General features: G+C 39.2%; 1 protein-coding gene across 3 annotated transcripts in view; it reads left to right on the top strand.

The window, feature by feature from the left end:
- RALGAPA2 (Ral GTPase activating protein catalytic subunit alpha 2) overlaps positions 1-19,064 on the top strand; it is a 316,059-nt gene that overhangs the window by 188,288 nt on the left and 108,707 nt on the right. For 2 of the 3 annotated variants that reach the window (XM_055345530.1, XM_055345523.1), the window contains exons 29-35: positions 1,503-1,571; positions 1,855-1,992; positions 3,964-4,147; positions 9,838-10,609; positions 11,432-11,503; positions 16,090-16,213; positions 17,905-18,060. In XM_055345530.1, coding sequence (XP_055201505.1) covers positions 1,503-1,571; positions 1,855-1,992; positions 3,964-4,147; positions 9,838-10,609; positions 11,432-11,503; positions 16,090-16,213; positions 17,905-18,060 — 1,515 coding nt within the window. The remainder of the gene's footprint in view (positions 1-1,502; positions 1,572-1,854; positions 1,993-3,963; positions 4,148-9,837; positions 10,610-11,431; positions 11,504-16,089; positions 16,214-17,904; positions 18,061-19,064) is intronic. The other variant, XM_055345537.1, reaches the window with a different exon arrangement.

Raw genomic sequence — 19,064 nt, 5'->3', positions numbered from 1 at the left:
GGCACTACGTAAAGAAGCCACCAGTGTTCCAGGGTACAGTCTACACTTGGGAAGTTTGAAAGGCAGACATGACCACAACAAAGAGACCTTTTGTAGATTGAGCTTCATTCATTTAGAGTAATTTGGATGGTGCTAACAAGGAGAAGGCAGCTGGTTATGATGCCCTCTGAGCAGGGCGGGGGGCGGGGGGGACCTTTTGTAGGAAACAGGAGTCTCTCCCAGACTGAAGCCCCAGATCACGCTTTTTGCCATTGCGTGACTACCCAGCTGGAATGAGATTACTACTGGAATACCCTCTGGGGGTGGTAATTGGTAGGAGACAGGGACAGAAGGAGCGGGAAGAATCGTCCCAGTGATAATATCCTGGAGGTCGGTTACCTCTGAGGATGCTTGTTGTGCACAGGCATGTACCCTCCTCACCTCTGTAGGTGCCTGCATATAAGGCCCATCCATTCCTGTCAGTTTTTAAAGCTACACTTTTTAAAGCATGTCCTGTTCTTCATACATCCAGTGGTAACTCGTCAAGGAAATTTGATTTGTCTCTGTGTGCTGTTACAGGGAGAGAATAAGTGATTCTGATTTATTTTCTCTCAGGCCTAGACAGACTTCACCAGTGAGATCACTTTGTTCTCTCAGAGACCTTAGGTGACCTAGAGTGGAGCAGAGCCCTGGACACAGGAATATGTGATGCTGCAAGTTGTAAAGTTGTATTGTAGGGCAACTGTGTTTATTTGGCCCTTGAACAACACAGGTTTGAATTGCAGAAGTCCATTTATATGTGGGTTGTTTTGGATAAATATAGTAGAGGACTATAAATATATTTTATGATTTTCTTGACATTTTTGTTTCTCTAGCTTGCTTTATTATAAAAACACAGCATAAAATACATATACAAAATATGTGTTGATCCACTGTTTATGTTACTGACAAGGCTTCCAGCCACTAGTAGGCTATTAGTAGTTAAATTTGGCAGGAGTCAAAAGTTATACATGGATTTTTTTTATTTTTTTTTACTGTGCAGGTTCAGGGAGGTCAGCACCCCTAATCCCCAAATTGTTCAAAGATCACTTACAGTTTATCATCGAAAGAGGAATGCCTTTGAGAATACAAGAGGTGCTTTTATACCAGGACAACAGATGGAGACCTGGATGGTTTATAAGAAAATCAAATGGAAACATTTTCCGTTCTTTTTGAAAATATTTTTTACTTTCATAGTATAAAGTGTGGATGATGAAGGGAATTGAGTGACCACACAGAGAGAAATGTCCCTTCATCAGGGGCTCCCAGTTTCAGCACCAGCAGAGTGGAATGGAGACTAGGCATGGCTCTATCACTTTTTCCGATTTTCAGGATCACAGGCAACTCAGCTTTTTATCACCTTCCCCTAGTGAGTTGACACTAAGCTGGGTTTAGTGCACGGCTATCTTGGGACTCTTATCATATGGTTTCCCAAACTATTGCTATGCTCTATTTCATTATGGATTGATTTATCTTTTATACAGATCCTTGTGGCCACGATTGCTTTTCTTTTACCAAGTGCAGAGTACTCCTCAGTGGAAACAGATAAGAAGGTAGGTGGCACATCTGCTAAGTTTTTTCCAGAGTTTGTTTTGTTTTTTAACATAAGGCAAAATGATAAATAATGTCATACGTAGAGATATCCTTTATGATATTCTTCTGTATTGGTCCTAATGGTCTTCCCTGTGAAAATTATATTTATTCATTTATTTCTTTTGCATTTTTGTACCTACCAAATAATTATTATTGTGCAGAGACAGTTCTGTTGTTTGCTATTACATGTAGTGAAGTTTGAAATTCTGCAATGTGCAGTACTGGGCCTGTTTCCTCTTCCAGTTTATTGTGTCCTTGCTACTCTGCCTTTTGGATTGGTGCATGGCATTGCCAGTGAACACCCTTCTCCACCCAGTGTCCACGGTGGCCCTGGAGGAGCAGCATGCATCCAGAGCTCCTTTGCTGGATTATATCTATAGGGTGAGTCTCCATTTGAGCTTCAAGGACATAGAGTATAGACTTAAGCATCACAGAATTGCCAAAATATGTTCTACATGTTTATTTAACTATACCCTTTTGAAAAGCATATATGGGGGCTCAATCATTTTAAAAGAAATGAATAAGGAGTGAAAACAGAGCAGGTATTATTGTAGAGATACAATGGTTACCAAATAAAAGCCTACAATTTCACATGACTGCCATCTTTAAACAACTGTAGTTTGACCATCACCACCCCCCTCAGTTTTCATGTGATATGGTCTATCTGTACTTAATTTTAAAAAGAACTGTTTATATTATAGGACTATTTATAAGCCTTAGTTTGACAAAATCTGTTCATCAAAGGAAGAAAAAAGTATAAAGGTCTCAGTAATCTCTTTGCTTCAAAAGATCTTAAGAAATAAATTAAGGAAATATATCACATTACAATATTAGTGTCATCATTTTTATAGTATTTAAAATATTAGAATATCACCTCCTACTGATGCCTAGGTGTGATATTTGCTCTGGACCCGTTGTATTATCCTTCCATATTGGCTTTATAGTCCCTCCTGTGAAAGCCATACTTATGAATTTAGCACTGTGTATCCATTGAATAATTACTAGAGACAGTCTTATTTATTTTTTTTAGTAACACACCTTTACTAATAATAACCTTTAAAAAATATTGCAACTCATTAATTTATTACTGTGTTGCCTTATTTTAAAATGTGTTAAATACAAGAAAAGATAATATGGTTGAAAATCAACTATAAAGTATTAATGTATTTTTAAATGGTTTCTTTAGTGATCAAAATTTTAATAACTCTGTTAGGATTAATTAGATACTCCTGTCATCTTTGTGGCTTATAAACCTATGTGAGCCCTGGCTCAGCCAAGTAAAGTAGCCACAGTCACTTAAATTTATCTCTTTTCTAGTATTTCTTTTCTTAATAGATTTCTTTTAAAATTGTTTTACCAATAAAAAAGTTACCTCCTAGTTAACACAATTCACAAATTTATTGAATAACATTATTTTATTTTTATTTGTTTGTTTGTTTATTTTTATTCATGAGAGACAGAGAGAGAGAGGCAGAGACACAGGCAGGGGAAGAAGCAGGCTCCATGCAGGGAGCCCGATGTGGGACTCGATCCCGGGTCTCCAGGATCACGCCTAGGCCAAAAGCAGGCGCTAAACCGCTGAGCCATCCAGGGATCCCCCATTATTGTATTTTTAAAAGAAGCTTTGTATTAAAGAATAATATGCATCCAGAAAACAGCATCAATCATAAGTGAGAGGTTGATGAATTTTTACAAAGTGAACACACCTGTGAAACCAGATCCCAGCTGCAGAAACTGAATGTTCTTGGTATCCCAGAAGCCCCCATCATGCCTCCCTACTAGTCACTATCTCCATTCACATACTTGGGGTAACCACCAATCTAACAGTATAGATCGTTTTTGTACTTCATATAGCTGGAATTACACAGTGTATACTTCTGTGTCTGACGTCCTTCACTCAACATTATTTCTGAAGGAGTCATTCATACTATTGTGAATAGCTGTAGATTTTTCACTCATTGCTATTTAGTATTACACAGTGAAAATAAACCCATGATTTATATATCTATTCTATTGTTAGTTTGGGACCATAAAAAGAAGTTCTATGAATATTCTGATGGACCACAGCAGGACTTAGGTGTGTACAACCACCCAGAAGGGTGGCAGAATAAGCACTTTTTAACCTTCACTTTCCTTTTGTCTTGAGCATATATTTATTGGCATTGATGTAGAAGGAGCAAAATAAATTTGCAGATAGCAAGATGTTTTAGAATGGAAGGGATTCTATGTTTTTTTAAGTATTACCAAGCCTATCAAGTATTACCTACCTTCTAAATGCTGTTGTAGTTTGGCAGATTGTCAAGGAACAGGTTAGTTGCATCCCTGGAACACATTCCCTTCTGTTTTTCACAGGTTCTGCACTGCTGTGTTTGTGGCTCAAGCACATACACCCAACAGAGTCACTATACACTGACCCTAGCCGACCTGTCATCCCCAGATTATGACCCCTTCCTACCACTGGCGAATGTGAAGAATTCAGAACCAGTCCAATATCATGCATCAGCAGACTTGGGCAACCTGCTCACAGTTGAAGAAGGTAAGATTCTTCAGAATATTAATTCTCATGGGTGAGAATAGGAAAGATTATAGCCTTTGGTCCGTACTTGCTGTATTATTTTTAAAAATCTAGTTGTTTCCGGTTTCTAGACTCCTTTGTGATAGCAAATTCTGCCTTCCTAGTTTTTCTTTTTCTGTTTCTTCACCTCCTCTCTCTTTTCTCATCTTAGTTGAATTTTGTATTTAGGACTTATATGTCTCAGACCTATGAGACCCACAGAAAAAAAGCTCATTTTATATCTCAGGAATTTTACATCCAACTGGAGAGACAGAATTAATGTAGGTGTACTGTTTGTGGAACAGTAGCACCTAGGAGCTTCCCCTGGGGAAGGGCCTAAGTCAGACGATAGAAGGATGGGCAGACTTTGAAAAGATCTAGTCGAGGGTTACAGGCTAAGAGAGCATCGTAAAGAGAGAGGTGGGGATTTACATGCCTCAGTTTGAGGGTCATTCTACTAATGGCATAGGGACCATTTTAGAATGTGCATATTGTCAGGATTAGGGACTGCTATATGTCTTCCTCAACCACCCTTCTTCCTGAAATTATAAGAGCCTATCTCTGGGCCTTGAAATGTGAGTCCAAAGGTAGGTATATCATCTGTATATGTGAAATGATGGCATAGAACCAAACACACAGTGTATATAAAACTAGTAAACTCTGAATATTGATGAATCATATCAATGTCAAAATTTCCTGATTGTGATACTGTACTGTACTATGCTGTGTAAGGTAGTACCAAGGAAGTGAAGGATATTTGCAAACTCTCTGTGTTATTTCTTATAAGTGCATGTGAATCTTCAGTTGTCTCTAAGTTAAAAGTAAAAAAAAAAAAAAAAAAAATGTGGGTGTGGAGTGTTAGATCATCCATAAAAATGCTATGGACTCTGCAAGTTAAAACCTAGGCACAAGGATGGAAACTTGGGGATAAAGACCTTAAGAAAAAGGAATGAGGGAATGTCACCAGGAAAGAAAAGTCATGGAAAAAAACAAGAAAGAATCCATGCCGAGAAGTCAAGGTAAGAAAGGGGAAAAGGAGCCATGGAAGGTCCTTGGTGGTGCTAGGTGCTTCAAAAACATCAGAGAGGGTGGGGCCGAAGCAGGAGCTGTTTATTTCCCAACTAAGCATTTGGTGGTGAGTTTTGCTGAGTACTTTAGGTGTGGGTCGTTAGTCTATAGCTAGATAGGCTGAGCATGTGATTTGGGGATCACTTTTCGGAACCCTGAGACCTTCTTCTTGTAGGGCCTTGGTGGACAAAGGAAGGATAGTAGCCAGGGCACAGAGTCCAGGGTGACGCTTGCAAGACTGCAGAGTCTGGAGTATGGTTTAGGCCAAGAGGAAGGGGACAGGTGAGGTGATGATGAAGAGGACAGAAGTGGGGCACGAGTCAGGGGCAAAGGCTCTGGAATTGGCCAGTCCTGATTTTATAGGTTGAGCATCTGAGGTGAAGCAATTTTCCCAAGGGTACATAAATCAGAAGTAATAGAGGTGAAATTTGAATTGAGGATGTAATAACCAAGTTTCAGGAATATCATAGTATTTACTCTGAGATTTTTTCCACTGAGTAGACTAAAGATTTAACTTTTAGTTGTGCTGGTGGACGGTACATGGCACACTTTCTTACTGTCCTCCCAATTGACCTCCATTTGCTTAATCATTTAATTGTCTTTCTGGACTTCCACTCTTTTAGATTGCAATATTTTCTTGATTCCCCCCCACCATGGTTATAGATTCAAACCATATCTTATCAAAATGATCCTTGATCAATTTCTTTTGTTGGTTCCTACCACACAGTTTATGTCTTTGAAGGAAAGTAACTTACTTTTTCTGAAAGTCATTAATTTAGACTCTTGCACATGGCTATCCCTAAAATAAGTTCACCATGCATTATGACTTGTCACTTGAAAATAGCAGAAAATTGAAAGGTTAGTGCAAAATGAAAAACCTAAAAATGCACATTTAAATTTTGGTACCACCTTGCTTTTGATGTACAACAGTCTTCGGCTATATTCTCCAGAAAACCTCAGGACCTTATGCAGGAACTATGTCCTAACATAGTTCTGTAGTACTAAAAATAACTTTGAACTTTGGTGGCAAAGGAGTTTTAAAATTCACTAACATTCTAATAAAAAAGCAAAGCAGCTTAAAAATATATTGGCATGCACAGACACTCTTGGAGAGTGGGTACACCCTCTTAAGAGTGAGAGGAAAATTAAAGATGATAGCTGAAGTCTTTTTTTTTTTCTCATTCAGTGTCATCATTCATCACCAAACTATTTTTTCTCACGTTTCTGGGAAACAATATTATATTTTTATCTAATATTTTCAAGTGACTCTTTCATACAGTATTGCCTACTATTTGATATAAATACTTTCTTTCAAATAGTTACAGGGAATAGACACATTCAGTTACCTACAGCTGAGGTGGCTGCTGGCCCAGCTCAAGGAATAGCCACTGATGGTATGCACAGGTGCTCAGATTTCTCATTATTAATGCCTAATTGCTTTAAAAAGAAGGAAAGAGTATCATCTGGGTAGCTCAGTTGGTTAAGCGGCTGCCTTCAGCTCGGGTCATGATCCCAGGGTCCTAAGATGGAGCCCTACAGCCAGCTTCCTGCTCAGCAAGGAGCCTGCTTCTCCTTCCCCCTCTGTTGCTCCCTCTGCTTGTGTGTGCTCTTTGGTGCTGTCAAATAAATAAAATCTTTAAAAATAATAATAATAAGGAAAGAGGGGAGTTTTAAAAACTAAAGATTGAAAGACTAAAATTACAAAGACAAACTAAAATTACTACTTTTCTATTTTATCGCTAAATTTAGCAAAATAGGATAAATTTTTGGATTATATTTTTTCATAGTTTGTAGAAGTTATGAGATTGTTTTCTCATCAATGGAGTCTAGATTTTCTTTTTTTTTTTTTTAATTTTCATTTATTTATGATAGTCACACACACAGAGAGAGAGAGAGAGGCAGAGACACAGGCAGAGGGAGAAGCAGGCTCCATGCACCGGCAGCCTGACGTGGGATTCGATCCCAGGTCTCCAGGATCGCGCCCTGGGCCAAAGGTAGGCGCTAAACCACTGCGCCACCCAGGGATCCCTTTTCTCTTTATTTTTTAAGGGAACCACAGGCAATTGAGGCAGCTGAAGGCTGCCAGGGAAAAACAATTTTGACTTCACAAATATTCCCTTTCCTTATTCTTAATACCAAAGATAGTTAGAATTTTTACTGGGTGTGTTCTGGTCTATGACTTGATTAGTGTGACTCCAGTTAATTTCCCATTGTAGAATTCAAACACATTCATTAAAATACAAATCTTTATCTCAAATTGAAAGCACAACCTACATAGGTAAAAGCAGAGGAAAGTTGGTTTTCTAGTAGTAATTGTGTGCTTTGGGCTTCACCAAATCGGACCTTTGTCATTAGTTCATAGCCTGCTCCATCATGTCATCACCCCACTGGGTCTTACACCGTATTCCTTGAACCCCCAGCTGGCCATGCTTTTGTTGTTTGGGGCATTAACATTTCTGACAGAGTGTATATTCATATGGAATGATAAGCATGAATAAAAAGCATCTGTAACTTTTGAAAAAGTTAATATGGACACAAAAGCAAAGGCATTCATAACTGTGATTTCAGGGGAATTAGTTGAGGTATTTAAATTTCTCAGCTGTATGGAAATCATACGCTCTTGTACGAGGGTCAGAAAGGAGAATTTAATGTCAGAGATGGATGTACATGACCTCTGCCTATGAAAACTGAAGTATTCATGTGAAATTTTATTTTACATTATTGAATACAGCAATTTCTTATTCACAGAATAGTAAGAATTAAAAAGAAATTCAAGAAAAGTCAGGACAATCTGTTCATCAGTCATCACACCGAATTTTTTACATTCTAGGATTTGATAGTTTCTTGCTAGGTTTATACATCGTGGTATAACTGATGTGGTATAGGTAAATCCATTGAATTGTTAATGTCTGAGAGGGAAGATGTTTAGCATCAGAAAGCATAATTTATAGTTATTTGTATTTAAATATCAGATTTTTCTGTTGTGAATTTAGAAATCAAGTATTTCCTAAACCTTTAAGCCCAAAGTGTAAATCTTACCGTATTTAAATATCTAGTGATATTTTTTGTTGAAATTTAAAACTTTCGTTTTCACTTGTACTTGGATTAATACATAGTTCTTTTCTAACTTTGGCAGATTACAATTTCCCTGACCATGCTGAAGCTTAAGTGGTTGTTTCATTATATGCTTACAGATTATTTCTCTGCTTCTCCCTTATACCTCCAGCATTTCACCGAGCCCACCTTTACATGCTAGTGTCTGTCTTTCTACATATTTGAAGCCTTAAAAAATTTTTTTTTTTTTAAGATTTTATGTATTCATGAAAGACACACAGAGAAAGGAAGAGACATAGGCAGAGGGAGAAGCAGGCTCCTCCCTGCAGGGAGCCTGATGTGGGACTTGATTCCGGACCCTGGGATCAGGCCCTGAGTCAAAGGCAGGCACTTAACCACTGAGCCACCCAGGTGCCCCTGAAGCCTTAAAAATTGTGTAAGTCAGTTGCCCTTGGGCATTTTATCATCAACTGCAAATTCAGTTAAAGCCTATTTCCATGAGTTAATTAATATATCAGATTCTGTTAAATATTTAAAATTCCCAAACAACAAAACATACATTCTTTTTTTTTTAATAAATTAATTTTTATTGGTGTTCAATTTACCAACATACAGAATAACACCCAGTGCTCATCCCGTCAGGTGTCCCCCTCAGTGCCCGTCACCCATTCACCCCCACCCCCCGCCCTCCTCCCCCTCTACCACCCCTAGTTCGTTTCCCAGAGTTAGGAGTCTTTATGTTCTGTGTCCCTTTCTGATATTTCCCACACATTTCTTCTCCCTTCCCTTATATTCCCTTTCACTATTATTCATATTCCCCAAATGAATGAGAACATACACTGTTTGTCTTTCTCCGATTGACTTACTTCACTCAGCATAATACCCTCCAGTTCCATCCACGTTGAAGCAAATGGTGGGTATTTGTCGTTTCTAATGGCTGAGGAATATTCCATTGTATACATAAACCACATCTTTATCCATTCATCTTTCGATGGACACCGAGGCTCCTTCCACAGTTTGGCTATTGTGGACAAGGCTGCTAGAAACATCGGGGTGCAGGTGTCCCGGCGTTTCATTGCATCTGAATCTTTGGGCAAAACATACATTCTTGCAAAGAATGCCAACTGCTTTGAATCCATCTACCAAGGCTTGATTGATTCCTATAGCAGAATCTGCCTTTACCCTGGTGGGGGGAGTGTAGGGTAACCCCTGGGGCCTGGACCCCCAGCCCACCACCATTCCCACCAGATCCTCTCCAGCTACAGGTTTCCAACTCCCAGAACTTCCTTAACCACCAGCCCTTCCGGGACAGGAAACTTTCTCTTGTTTATTGCTGTATCTCCAGATTTTTAAATATCCCTTTCAGAATGAGATCTTTGTGAAAGTTGGTTCTTTTAGTAATCTATTTAAATTGTACTTTTATTCAGGTAGAATTAGTGTCAAAAAACAGATGGAAAAAATGCCCAGACTAAAACAAATCCAACATTCCAAGTAGAGATTTTAACCTTCCTTCTCCACTGTCTGGTCTGTTGCCTTACCCTGGCTCCCAGAGCGGAAGAGGAGGAGCTTGGAGCTGATCCCTCTGACCGCCCGCATGGTGATGGCCCACCTGGTGAATCACCTGGGCCACTTCCCGCTGCGTGGGGGCCCCGCCGTGCTGCACAGCCTAGTCAGCGAGAACCACGACAACGTGCACACGGAGGCTCCTGAGCTGTCCTCCGAGGTGTTCCGGAGCCCAAACCTACAGCTCTTTGTGCTCAACGACAGCACCCTCATCTCCTACCTTCAGACACCCTCAGAAGGGCCTGCGGGGGGCTCCCCAGGGGGCACCCTGTCGGACGTCCGAGTAATTGTGCGGGATATCTCAGGGAAGTACTCTTGGGATGGGAGGGTTTTGTATGGACCTTTGGAGGGCTGCTTAGCACCCAGCAGCACAAATCCAGCATTTCTGATTTCAGGCTGGCAACCTCAAGCTTTGGGAGCTCAGAAAGATTTTTCTCAAACTGAGGAGGGAGATGATGTCCTTGACAAATTACTTGAAAACATTGGCCACACGAGTCCGGAATGCCTTTTACCATCACAGTTAAATCTAAATGAGCCCTCCCCACCCCCTCGGGGAATGAACCGTGACCAGGAGAAGGAAATCATCGAGGTCATTTTGCGCCAGAAGGCCCAAGAAGATGACTATATCCAGAGGTGTAACTCTGACTTGGCCATGAAAGTCTCCAGCCAGGAGCAGCCCTCCCCAGTGGAGCCACCAGGACCCTTTTATTTCTGCAGGTTGTTGCTTGATGACTTGGGGATGAATTCTTGGGACAGAAGGTAACAATCCTCTCTAGACTTTCAGCTATTTTATCATTATTTTGGGGTGCTTGTTCTTGCTCTCAATTTGAAGTTTGGGAAGCAGAGAATACAAATGGAGATCTTTCTTTCTGCATTTACAGCTTATTTTGTGCTGCTAAGTTAAAGCTATAGGTGGAACTAATTGTGCCGTACTAAGGCAGAGATTGAATTTCAGACATCTCTTGTATATTTTAAAGGATATCAGACATTTTCTGTTTGCATGTGTGTTTTAATTACCGTTCTGTCCATTATTGCTTCTGTCATCACAAAAGATGCGGATAGACTACAAAGATGAATAAGCCACCATCTCATGTTAGATCTGGTGAAGGAGGTAGACTTGGCACAACTCTGATGAAAGATAGCATGACACAGGAGTCCAAGAGGAACAGTTAAACTGATAACAAAATGTGGGATGGTGAGGAAACCTCTGTGGAAGGGTGGATTTGAGCTCAACCCTGACTGTGGAGTGGAGTTGCTAAGGACAGAAGTAGGGAAAAGGGGTTCTCCTTTTGAGCTGATACTGAAAACAAGCACAGGCTCATGTACATCAGTGACACACTCATTCACCTCAGAGCCATCAGTGCCAATGGATAGTCATGGGATGCCATGGAATTTTGGTGCCTTTGAATGTCTTAAGGAGAATGGAGTTCATATTGTGGGCTCAGATCACAAATATTTCATGAATGAGGAGGGTTATGGATGGGTACATGGATGGATGAATCAGTAAGTTTGTTAATTTATTGGAAAGGGCAATATTGGTCTGTGGTTATTCAGCTTTTCTTCCATCTCTTTTTTTTATAGAAAGAATTTCCATCTTTTGAAGAAAAATTCAAAACTATTGAGAGAGCTAAAAAATCTGGACTCACGTCAGTGGTATGTGAAAGTATATTAGATCACTTTCTTCCTGTCTGTCATTGTGTGTTCTTGGATGACAGAGCTGCAGGAATGAGTCCACTTACAAAGACACCCAGAATCTGGTGACATCTGCACATGCCATACCTTTAGTATTTTTATCCTTGAAGATAACCATACATGCTTGCTATGCTAATAGAAGAGGTAATTGCCTCCACCTAATCTGTGTCTGTGGTTGAGGACCTTTTCATTTGGCAGCCAGTGGACATTCATTCTCATTTAATTTCTGCAGCCACCTCTTTCTCTAGGGAGGATTAGAGGCTTACCTAGCTCAAACAGCCTACCTGTGTTCACATGTTGTTCAAACCAAGTTAGTTTGACTTCATAGCCCATGCTGTGTGCCCGTGCACTGGCTGTAGTCCTTGATCTGCAACATTGGCAAGCTTAAAACCAGTGTGTTTCAGTTAGTAACTCCCTAGTAGTGAGCCTTATTCTCAAAGCTGGTAAAATCTCAGCTCTGCCCCTTTTCTGTACAGTCTTCGAAGCAATTCTAAAGATAAACTCATGACCAGTTTTTGATGTGGGGAAATGTGTGCTTCCAACACCATCTCAGGCAACAGTAAGTGTAGTGCTTGGTACAAAACAGGTGCTTAAAAGTCATGAATCAACTGCTTCTTTAATCTTAGTTTTTAAAAAGCTCATTTTCTAAAAAAACAGCTTTTTGTCCTCCTTTAATTCTCTGCAGGAATATCATTAGATAGCTCATTACAGATGAAAAACCTGAAGCCATTATTCTTCACATTGCCCTTCACCATATTCAGTTTCCCAATTGTTGTTATGCTGCTTTGTCTCTAGAGGAATAGAGACCAAATTCACTGTGGAGACTCTGCAAGGGGTTTCTTGTGAAGGACTCAGGGGTTTACTTCTCTCTCCCTCTTGTCCTCCAGTATTAAACAAGCAGTCACTTGGGTTCTAAACTTGGCTTTTCAAGCTTATGCTGAATTATTCCATGCTTCTTAGAATTAAGTGAATACATTGGTGTCTTGTAATTGTGGCCAATTTGTTGAGTGTTAATGCACTTTAGTTGCATGAGGTACAATTGAATGAGCTCCCTGGGGTGCTGTTGCTGTAAAATATGGCTTTGGAGAGCTGATCAGCCAATCTTCTGTCCCTTGATTAACCTTCGCTTAAAACCCCAACTCCTGGATATAGCATCTTCTTAATATCTTAAAAAAAATATCAACTTACTTTATTATGAAGGTTGTTTTTGAGGTTCTTTTTGGGAAAAAATGGAAATGGGTTGGGGACTCTAGGTATCGGAGATCTAGACTGTCCCATGTATTGGTCACTGAGCAGGTAGAAACATTCTTTGTCCTCAACTTTTAGTTACAGTGGCTCTATTTATTTCTGATACCACTTTATCTTCCTGCTGTTAAGGTATAGTTCCTGCCTACCATGTTTTTAGGAAAAGTAGGGACTGTCTTGCAACTCTCATCTCTATACTGTGAAGATAGGGAAGATGTAAAAAGTATGATGAACATACATGCAAATCACAGTGGGCTCTTTTAAATATTAATACCTCTTGTCACCACATGGTAAGGTGAAAGTTAAAATCATGTTTTTTCTTTGTTTGGCTTTTTAATGTGACAGCACAAGGAAACTGAGCTATTCTAGTCTATTCCTAATAAGAAAGAAAAATGCATTCTAATGAGGAAGAGGAAATTGTTGATTTTATGCGCATGTGTTCCTGAGTTACCTGCTCCTTCATGCATTGGTGGTGCAGCTTATGGATATGAAGTGCTGTTGCTAATTATCATCTCAAAAGCCTGGCTCTAATAAGACCAGACACAGCGTCTGATCTTAGCAGGCTCTCTGTGGTGCTAACATTTTGGAGGATGTGAAATTTGATGAATGTTTACAGCTAAAGGTCACCTTTCCTCACACCTACATTAGTCAGGCAGTCACTGGGGCTTAGCTCTTATGCTCCCATGTTGAGTTAATGAGGACTCAAGGACCTGTGAGCAGCTAAAATATAAAAAGCTTGGACTTTGAGGAGAGTCAACAAAAATGTTTCAGATAGACCTGAGATGGTCTTGATATATTTATGAATGTGTGTAGAATAGAGAATAATCACATGCCGAGGACTTTTGAATATGCAGAAAGAGCTGCAGAAAGAAATTGAGTGACTATATTTTTCTTCCTTTTGTTGAAAGAGACAGTCTTTCAGGTCATAGGTTATGGACACTGTCATCATCCTAGCCTCCAAATTAGAGGCTCTTAGAATAAACTATTCAGATTCTAGACTGCCAGTGTTTCCTGCCTGTCACTCAGGGAATAAATGGTGTGGCAGTTTCAGGGCTCCATGCTGCATGAGGACAGGCTTTCTGAAAGTCTGAGAGCACAAGATCTCTACTCTAGAGCATCAGTCCCGGGGACCCATCACCACAAAACTTCCCTCTTCTCCCAGCAGACTGTTCCCGTTAAGAGAGGTACCCTCAACTGTGTGCTTATACCATACCAGTCAGGGCATTCAGGATGTCCACCTTCTCTAGAAGCAGCAGAATAGTACTTATCAAAACCCTTAAAAATGAGCAATGATCAACATTATTTTCCTGTGAATGTGTTCTAAGGACATTATCAAAGATAAAGCACACTATCTTTAAAACTGGAAGCAACTTAAATGTGTGATGATGAGGATTTGGAATAAGGTGTATTCATATACTAGAATGTTACACAACTATTAATAACTTTGTCATACAAGTATATGGCATAAAAATGATCCCACTCAAAAATGGTTTAAATGGTGACTTTTGTGTGATGCATTTTTACACAATAAAAATACACAATAAAAAAGTGTTCACAAATATTTTAAGTAAAAATGATCAATTGTAAAACAGGATATAGTAGCTTCTCACGATGGTATTTGAAAATGCATCCAAAAATGATAACAGTTGCAATTTCAACATAAAAACAAGAAATGTAAGTGAATTTTTTATTCTTCTCTTTCAATATTTTCTAATTTTCCTCTTAAGTGCATTTCTCTTACGTAATCTATGGGGGGAATGAATAGGCTACGTAGGTAAATAGGAGAGTACTCTCCTCCTTGATTAATTTTTATTACCTTTTTAGTTGAATTTCATTTCATTCTGCTTATTAAATAGAAACATAACTCCTGCAGAAGGAAATATTTACAAATATGTTAAAATAGAGCATCCCCCGGTTTAGTGCACCTTCAGCCCAGGGTGTGATCCTGGAGATCCAGGATCGAGTCCCACATCAGGCTCCTTGCATGGAGTCTGCTTCTCCCTCTGCCTGTGTCTCTGCTTCTCTGTGTGTGTGTGTGTCTCTGATGAATAAATAAATAAAATATTTAAAGAAAAAAACACAAAAAAACAAATATGTTAAAATATGGAGTCCAAATTCCACCAGTAGATGTCTAATCAGATTATACTGTTGAGATGTTGAACAATTAAGACAATAGTAACATTTCTGTATTGTTTGAGCACTTGTTTTTCCTATGAGATTTTTCAGAATGCAATGCAAAAATAATAATAAAGATGGAACTGCTATGCAGGTGGTAATCTGAAATTTTAGAAAATAGGGACCAGAGTAAAAACTCTTGGGTGATGGGGCCATGGAATGAGTAGTTCTTAATGGAAGCTCTGAATTAGCACAGTGTCTTCATCTCTAAACTATCACCAAACTTCTGGGTAAAAGTCTAATGATTTTGACACTTTACACTGTAGGGTATAATTTTTAGAAATTGGTCATTAAAATATTTATATAGTAGCATTGGGTCTCTGGTTAACAGAGATTTAACTGAGCAGCTGCTATATGTCAAGTACCTTTTTACAAAAGGCCAAAAGGCAGGACTCCTTTCCTCAAAGTACACATCACATTTACTTGATTTAATAGCAAAATGCCCAAAATCCATCATGGAGGAAGTGGGTGAAGTGTTTATATGGCCTAAGAGATTTCCCTGGACATCTGTCCACCCTACTAAGTTACCTCAGATTAGTTGGAGCACAGAGTGGGTAGATCTCTCCACAAAGAAAGTACCTACGTGTGTTCTGCTGGGAAGAAGCTTCTGTTTCTTATAAAGTGTTGGCATGTTCTACAGTTCTAGTCAGGGAGCTATCCAATATCCTTATCTCAAAGTGCGTTAAGTAAAATATAGGCAGTCACATAGATCTAGTCTCAGTTGATATCTGTGTGAAGTGCTTTCACATACTTTTTTGCACCAAAAATGGAGAGTGTGTTCTAACATGCTGTTAAATATAGCACATGTCTGAAAGAGTGATCTCAAGAACCAGACTGCCCTGCTTCAATTTCTGGTCTCCTGCTTGCTATGTGTGCTTTTTGTTTAATTTTCCGTTCCTTATTTCAACCACCTCTATGAGGGAGGTGATGAGAATTACTTGTCTCTTTAGAGTATTTGCAGGGAGTAAATAAGACTGTGAGTCAAACCTCCTCAGAACAGTGACCGACCCTTACCTAGTAAATTCTCCATAAATGTAAGCTCTGTATCAGGAAGCATGCTAGTGGTTGTAGTGAAATAAAATTTTAAATGTTAGACTTCTAACTTCTTTAAATTTAAAAATTTATAGCCGTGAAACACACAAAATTGCAGTGTTTTACATTGCTGAAGGTCAAGAAGACAAGTGTTCAATCCTTTCCAATGAAAGAGGAAGCCAAGCATATGAAGACTTTGTTGCCGGACTTGGATGGGAGGTAATTAATTTCATTTAGGAGCTGTTTATTGACCAGCACTATTTAAGGATATATATGTAAACTGGACATCAATTATATAAGCTTTCTCATTCAAATCTAGTATGGATAACATCCTGGAGTTAGTGAATGTATTAAGTTTGACATCTTCTGTTAGTTGTTTTTCAGTACTTCATACATGAACTTTTGTTTCCTATAACTTTTCCTTTAGTATTATTTCATCTGCTTTTTATCTGTACCAAATAATCAGATTGACTTATTTAGCCATAGACAGTTTGTGGTATGAGAAGATAAATATGGGCAGAGAGGCATTGGCTTTGGCTATCATATGGAGATTAGAAAATAAATCAGTGACATGGTGAGTGAAAACATGAAAAAAGAGCTGGATGAAGTCACAAATTGTCGTGAAAATAGAACAGAGTAGCTATGATGGTTTAGCAGTCAACCTGTTTCCCTAAGGGAGACCCCAGAGTGACTGATAATGAAAGAGTGTGCTTTTTCTCTACTAAATGATACTTTGACAGGTGGACATATACGTTTATACACACACGTGCACACACGCACACCCATCTGTCTCTAAGAACATAAACCTAAAGGAAAATATATTTTCAGAATCTAAAAGAACTCAGAGTAGTTATAATGGAAATCAGCATATCTGAAGTCATTTTCTTACTTTTCCTTACTTTTGTTTTGGTTTCCTGGTTATCTGTGCTGTGGGAAACTCTCTGGGGGCATAAATAAGACTTGTCTCTGATAGTTAAATGTTAAGCAAGGAAACTAATATGGAGATAGGGACAGGAGAAGCCTATATCAAGGTCAAGACCATGTGCTTTATAAAATGTCAAGTAAATTATAGTCTAAAAGAGTTCCTGTACTCCAATAAATTATCCTTATTACTAATAAAGTGACTTATTATTTGCTGTAGAATATATTTAATCATTTAACTAATAATTCTTTTTAAGCCACACATTCCTAACTAGAGTTTTAAGAAAAGACTAGAACATTAATTTAGTGTATATATTGATTGTATTTGGTACAAAAGAGATTCTTCTATTGCTTTTTTTGGATTATGCTACAACAGGTGCTTTTACTGAAAAAAAAAATGAAAAATTAAATTTAAAAAAATGGGTCCTTGGCACTAACAAGTGAGCATTCACACCATAGCTTGAAAAAGAGTAATTCCAACTTACATTAGTGGTGTAAATCAGAACAACTCCTTTGAATGATAGTTTAGCAATGGCCGTTAAATTTTAAACCATCTGTACCCTTTAATACAACATCCTACCAAAACATTCCTTTGAATGCTCCTTATGGTTTGACCACACAGCAGTGTTTGGGAAAGCAGATAATCCCATAAATCTGTTAGTAGGGAAACTCTGTATGTGTGTACATAAATACATATAAATACACACACGTAAACATATAAACACATATATACATACATATAGGAAGCAAAAAACTAGAGAAATAAGCACTAAATTTGTGATGGTGGTTTTCTTAAGTTGATAAGATTTAGGAGCACTTTCATGTTAATGTTTCTTTGAGGTTTCAATTTTATCTAATTTAGTATTACGTTTGTTATCAGAAAGCTATAAAAATGAAAATAGATTTTCTTAAAAAACAGACATTCCTGCTTGGTGAATGAGGACAATTCAGGCTTGACCCTCACTCGTTCCTTTTGTTGCCTGCATCAGGTGGATCTCTCAACCCACTGCGGGTTCATGGGTGGACTTCAGCGCAACGGCAGCACAGGGCAGACTGCCCCTTACTATGCTACCTCGACTGTGGAAGTGATTTTCCATGTTTCAACTCGGATGCCATCAGACTCAGATGATTCACTCACCAAAAAGGTAAGCAGCCTCTCTGAGGACCATCCTAAGCTGCCATTGTTTGTAGGTGGGGCTCTCATAGTCCAGACCAAAGGCCTTGGCATAACATGCACCAAGACTGATTTCCTCTGGATGCAACTTCAGTGTAGTTCTTCTCAAGCTACAGTTGTAGTTAATCTGAAATATCTAGCTTGGCACAAACTAGACAAAGAAGGAAATGAAAAAACAATCAGATCATTTAAGCCTTAAATCCTGAGATTAGGATTTAGGAAAAGGAAGGGTCTTCATAGTTATTAATTTTGGTTCTCCCCTCACCTGACCGTTAACTGACAGAAAATAACATTGTTGACCTCTCATTTGGCAAAGGTGGTAACATGCAAGGACCGTGTACTGACAGAGAGCTGAGAAAGCAGGCACCTCTCAGGCTTGCTGGGGGCAGTTGGGTAATATCTGTGAGAATGACAGGTGCAGGTGAGCTCCTGCCTAGGGGTCCCACGTTTGGTACTAACCTTGTTTCTCTTCCAATTTGGGCCCTGGAGGCAATTTTCTCTAGAATCCAGAGGAAACCTCCTTCACCTCTGAGGACCTCCCCAGGGGAACATGGCCTTTAACCTCTAACCTACAGGATGTTCACCTCAGGTGATCCTCTGTTAGAGGTGATGAGCACCTTAACAGAAGAAGAATTTTAGTCTGGGAAGGAAGCCTAGAAATCTGACTCCAGATGAAAGGAACAACTGCAACTAGCTTGGTGGTGGGTAGGCTGGAATCCCTACCTCACACCCACTCTCTTTCTACAAGGATGCAAGACAAGTGCAGACAGCACCTGAATGGGTGGGAAAATGGTTCATTTAGGAGCTAAGGCTGCCATTGAAGGATCCAGTATGGTGGTTATAGCCAAAGTCTGGAGACAAGCAGAACCTGGGCTCAACTGTATATCCAGTTACTGGCCCATGCCTCAACTTCCCCATCTACTAAATGAAATTAAAAATAGCCTATGTCCCAGGGTTGTTGTGAAGTAAATGAAT

Source organism: Nyctereutes procyonoides, unplaced genomic scaffold (genome assembly GCF_905146905.1).
Source record: "Nyctereutes procyonoides isolate TBG_1078 unplaced genomic scaffold, NYPRO_anot_genome, whole genome shotgun sequence".
NCBI classification, from domain to species: Eukaryota; Metazoa; Chordata; class Mammalia; order Carnivora; family Canidae; genus Nyctereutes; species Nyctereutes procyonoides.
Note: the sequence above shows the minus strand (reverse complement) of the source record. Positions and strands in the feature narration are given on the sequence as shown.